The 4,866-nt window shown below is 49.3% G+C and overlaps 1 protein-coding gene across 2 annotated transcripts; it reads left to right on the plus strand.

The window, feature by feature from the left end:
- Positions 1 to 288: 288 nt before the first annotated feature.
- mfap2 (microfibril associated protein 2) lies at positions 289 to 4,855 on the plus strand. Of its 2 annotated transcripts, XM_069687855.1 has the most exons (9): positions 289 to 374; positions 1,980 to 2,040; positions 2,572 to 2,619; positions 2,818 to 2,844; positions 2,926 to 3,015; positions 3,095 to 3,136; positions 3,213 to 3,300; positions 3,954 to 4,027; positions 4,188 to 4,855. In XM_069687855.1, the coding sequence occupies exons 2-9, from the start codon at positions 2,010 to 2,012 to the stop codon at positions 4,289 to 4,291; spliced, it is 504 nt and encodes a 167-aa protein (XP_069543956.1). In that variant the 5' UTR covers positions 289 to 374; positions 1,980 to 2,009; the 3' UTR covers positions 4,292 to 4,855. The 2 variants fall into 2 exon arrangements, with proteins under 2 accessions (XP_069543956.1, XP_069543957.1); XM_069687856.1 differs by lacking the exon at positions 289 to 374 and having other exon boundaries at positions 1,771 to 2,040.
- Positions 4,856 to 4,866: the final 11 nt, after the last annotated feature.

The following is a 4,866-nucleotide window of genomic DNA, read 5'->3' on the forward strand; positions in this document are numbered from 1 at the left end:
ATGAGGCAGCAACACCTGAGGCTACAATGGGAAACTGATTAGACACGATATGAAGATAAAACATGGTTACAGGCAGTTATTACAACATGAAACCACCGACAATCCCAAAAATAGAATTCAATATTTATGCCAACTGTCCAAGATCACCAACTCCTCTCTGGTTGGATGTCGGGCGTCTGTCCTGCCGTCCTCTGAGAGCAGGTCGGTGCAGGGACCGGGGGCTGCAGGCTGGAGGCTGGAGGCCGGCCGGGACCGGACGGGGAGGAGACTACAGATGCGGGGTGGGTGGTACAATGTGGCGCTGCGAGGTCCCGCTGCACTCACAGGACGCATGAAGGAGCAGCTGGAAGTCAGAGCCGAGTGAACCCAGTTAGGTAAGATCTGTCCTGGTTTCATGTCTGCGTCTCGGTTCAGTCTCATTTCTTGATGTCTTCATGCAACAGTGGAGTCAGTTAGTGAACGTAACTTAAAGTGATTAGATCTATGGGGAGGAAGAGGATCCAGGAGGGGAGTGGACAGACTGCAGGCTGCTCGGAGTTTAACGGACTGCAAAGTTCTGGTTCTGGTTCTGAGTCTGCTTCATGTAAACTCAACTAGTGGGATATTTTCTATGTTAATGGCTCGAGAGTTGACATGTGGACCTGTGTTTTCACTGGAGAGGAGGGAGGAGGGACTTCACGGCACGGCCTGCAGCCATGGCACTGTGGGGTGGGGTGGGGGGCTTAAAAAACAAGGGGGTCGATGAGGGCACATGGGAAAATGATTTTAATTATTTTTCTTTCTTTTTTTCTTTGTCATAACCGCATCACAACAAAGCAGACCATCTCCTGTGAGTGTGTGTGTGTGTGTGTGTGTGTGTGTGGGGGGGGGGGGGTTCTCCGTTGCTGAGAAGGAGTAGGAATCATTGGGGAGAGGGGGGGGCTAATCGCTCCCAGATGTGTGCTGTGAGGAATAGTGATGTGTGTGTGTGTGTGTGTGTGTGTGTGTGTGTACCAGCAGAAAACACACACACACACACACACACACACACACACACACACACACACACACACACACACACACACACACACACACACACACACACAGATTTATTGATACACATGCAAACCGTGTTTCCATCACATATTTGTGTGCACTGAGCCATACAGAGGATAAAGACTTTGTGTTGTGTTTCAGACCTACAGTCACTGTGTGTGTGTGTGTGTGTGTGTGTGTGTGTGTGTGTGTGTGTGTGTGTGTGTGTGTGTGTGTGTGTGTGTGTGTGTGTGTGTGTGTGTGTGTGCGTGCAGCAGCCTGCAGCGCTGCGGAGGAGGAGGAGGAGGAGGAGGAGCCTTCATACTTTCCACTCAGTTAGCAGTAGTTGAGTGTGTTGCAGGGAGGTTTAAGTTTGAATGTAACAGAGACTCTGAACATCTCCAGACTGAAGAACAGTTTAACCTGAGAGAAGAAGAAAGAGGAGGGGAGAGGGGGGGCGGGGGTCTAAGGAAAGGACCTGTAAAGACAGAGGGAGGGAGGAAGCTCACTGGGGGGGGGGGGGGGGGCTCTGCTCCTTTTCCTGGAATGCAGCCTTCAGACTGGAAAAGTAGGAAAACAGAGATTGTTCTGAGGAAGACAGACATGCCACATTCCTGCTGTCAGAGGTTCTCCCCCTCTTTTCTGAGGGATGGGGGGAGGGGGAGTAGGGGGGGTAGTGTGTGTGTGTGTGGGGGGGGGGTAATAGAGACAGGGGGGAGCGGTGGGGGGTGGAGAGTTGATGGAGGGCAGGGGGAAGCAGCAGAGATTTCAGGGATTTATTCCCCCTGTGTCTGTGTTCTGCTGGTTCTGGCGGTTCTGCTGATTCTGGTGGTTCTGGTGGTTCTGGCGGTTCTGCTGGTTCTGGTGGTTCTGCTGGTTCTGGTGGTTATGGCGGTTCTGCTGGTTCTGGTAGTTCTGCTGGTTCTGGTGGTTCTGATGGTTCTGATGAAGACTCTCCTCTGCAGTGCTGAAGTCGTCTACCTCCCTGAGAGACCATGAGAGTCCTCCTGCTCATCTGCATGCCAGGTAACTGCCCCGCCCTCCTCTGTGGGCCCCGCCCTCCTCTGTTTCATCACCTGTTGCACAAAAAAAAAAAAAAAATAAAAATAAAAAAAAATTCCCCTCGGGGATTAATAAAGTATATACCTACCTACCTACCTACCTACATTTGACTCTGAATGATGTTTCAAAGATAGTTGTTGAGATGCAAATCCACAAATCTGTTCGTCTATAAATATTTCGGTTTTATTAGCGCAGCCTGAGTTTCCACCCTCTGATGATGAAAATCACGTCATGCTGAGCCAAGCGTGACGTAAGTTTATAAGAAATGGGAGCAGAAATGGATTTTAATAAACTTCTGAACAAAGTTTTAGAGAAAAAAAAACTTTTGTGAGAATAAAGAAGTTTAAAATCTTTAACGTGTTCAAGAATTGTGGAGTGAATTCTGAAATGAAGGAGAAACGTTCTCTGATCTCCTGATTTAAAGCTCGTGACATTTTAAAGATGAACAGTGAGAATGTTTTACTGATGCTTGGTGTGATTGTGTGACCGTCCCAGTGCTGCTGCTCGCTCAGGCCCAGTACCAGGAGCCCTTCCCCTTCCTGGGTGAGTTCATCCACACGGCTTCATCTCACATCTGGTCCCGGTTCTGATGTGTCACCTCGCCGGAGGAGCTCTCCTCCCTCCTCGCTTGTTTACCAGCCGCTCCACGTTATTATTTGTGCACATGTTGCATATGAAGTCATGATTGCAGGTTTTATAAGCTGCTGTGTTCTGTCTCCCGCCGGTTCCGCGGCCGCCCAGAGGACTACGGCCTCGATTACTTTCCAGGTAAAACCTCAGAGCTTTCCTCAAATCCTGCGTTGTTGTTTGAATGTGAGTGACGAACGATGTGGACCTCGTCTCCTCCAGAGAGTCCAGAGTCTGAAAATGCCGAGTCTCCTGCTGGACCCTTCCAGCAGCAGGTTTCCCTCGACCCGGTGGTCCGTCCAGAGAAATCAGGTACCGCCGCAGAGACTCATCACAACGCGGTCAGAGTTAAATCAGCTCATCTGTCGGTCTGTTTTCTGTTTGATTTTAGGGTCCGATCCGGAGACGGAGCCCACGGAGCCCGGCCCGCTCGGTAAGCCAGCCGCAGACAGACGGTCGGTGGTTTCTGTAGAACCGAGACTTCATTCTGCTGTTTGATTGGTTCCCAGATTGCAGAGAGGAGCAGTACCCCTGCACCCGCCTCTACTCCGTCCACCAGCCCTGCAAGCAGTGCCTCAACAGCCTCTGCTTCTACAGGTACCATCAGAACCTCCGGTGGTCCGATATCAGTCAGAACCTCCATCAGTCAGAACCTCCATCAGTCCGACCCTCCATCAGTCAGACCCTCCATCAGTCCGACCCGACATCAGTCAGAACCTCCATCAGTCAGACCCTCCATCAGTCCGACCCTCCATCAGTCAGAACCTCCATCAGTCAGAACCTCTGGTGGTGACGGAGGTTTCAGGTTTAGAAGTTAAACTCAAATTTCATGTGTTGTGTTTGTGTTGATGTTTTGCTGTGTTGATGTTTTGTTGTGTTGATATGTTGTTGTGTTGATGTTTTGTTGTGTTGATGTGTTAATGTTTTGTGTTGTGTTGATGTGTTGTTTTGATGTTTTGTTGTGTTGATGTGTTGTTGTGTTGATGTTTTGTGTTGTGTTGATACATTGTTGTGTTGATATGTTGTTGTGTTGATGTTTTGTTGTGTTGATGTGTTGTTGTGTTGATGTTTTGTTGTGTTGATACATTGTTGTGTTGATATGTTGTTGTGTTGATGTTTTGTTGTGTTGTTGTGTTGATGTTTTGTTGTGTTGATGTGTTGTTGTGTTGATGTTTTGTGTTATGTTGATGTGTTATGTTGATACATTGTTGTGTTGATATATTGTGTTGATGTGTTGTGTTTTCATTCAGTTTGCGACGTGTGTACGTCATCAACAAGGAGGTGTGCGTGAGGACGGTGTGCGCACATGAGGAGCTGCTCAGAGGTGGGTTCAGTCTGTGTGTGTGTTTATGTTCTGGAGCTCGTTATATTAACTCCTGTGTGTGTGTGTGTGTGTGTGTGTGTGTGTGTGTGTGTGTGTGTGTGTGTGTGTGTGTGTGTGTGTGTGTGTGTGTGTGTGTGTGTGTGTGCGTGTGTGTGTGCAGCTGATCTGTGTCGTGACCAGTTCTCTCGCTGCGGCGTGGCGGCTCTGAGCGGTCAGTGTGCGTCAGTAGGAGGAAGCTGTGGAAAGAGCTGCGGCGGCTGCTGATGATCAGGACACACCTGCCCGGATTCCCCCCCGCCCCCCCTCCTGTTGTACGTGTAGACCCCGTGTGTCGGAGTACTTCCTGTTGTACGTGTAGACCCCGTGTGTCGGAGTACTTCCTGTTGTACGTGTAGACCCCGTGTGTACGGATTAATATCCTCCAGAGAACATTGATGACTATGAATCACTGGTGCTATAAAAACGTGTAGACGTGCACATAAAACTGCATATTTTTACCATATTAATCTCATGCTTTGTGTTTGTTGATGTGTTACTGTATTATTACTCATCACTGGTGGCCGCTGTGCACTGACATCAACAGACTAATCAATATCGGCCATCAGCTGTCTCACTGATCAACATCAGCTGATGTGTGAAGGAACACGTGGTGAGTGACCTCAGTTGGGTTTTTTGTACTCCGGCCTCCTGGATTGCGTGTCCCGGTGCGTGTCCCGGTGCGTGTCCCGGTGTGTGTCCCGGTGTGTGTCACGGACGGCCTGTGTACTACTGCTCTGTAAAACTGTCACTATAAAGACTGAGAACAGAATAAAGCTTCGTACGACAGCTGCTGCGTGTGA

This window comes from Brachyistius frenatus, unplaced genomic scaffold (assembly GCF_029030835.1).
Source record: "Brachyistius frenatus isolate BFR_SWC_R1_liver_20210118 unplaced genomic scaffold, ASM2903083v1 Contig_495, whole genome shotgun sequence".
In the NCBI taxonomy this organism is placed as follows: Eukaryota; Metazoa; Chordata; class Actinopteri; family Embiotocidae; genus Brachyistius; species Brachyistius frenatus.

Excerpts from the sequence above, each read along its gene's own strand:
- mfap2 (XM_069687855.1), top strand. The coding sequence starts at position 2,010 with ATGAGAGTCCTCCTGCTCATCTGCATGCCAG. Across the intron at positions 2,041-2,571 it reads CCTGCTCATCTGCATGCCAG|TGCTGCTGCTCGCTCAGGCC; the intron begins GTAACTGCCCCG and ends TGACCGTCCCAG. Across the intron at positions 3,137-3,212 it reads CACGGAGCCCGGCCCGCTCG|ATTGCAGAGAGGAGCAGTAC; the intron begins GTAAGCCAGCCG and ends ATTGGTTCCCAG.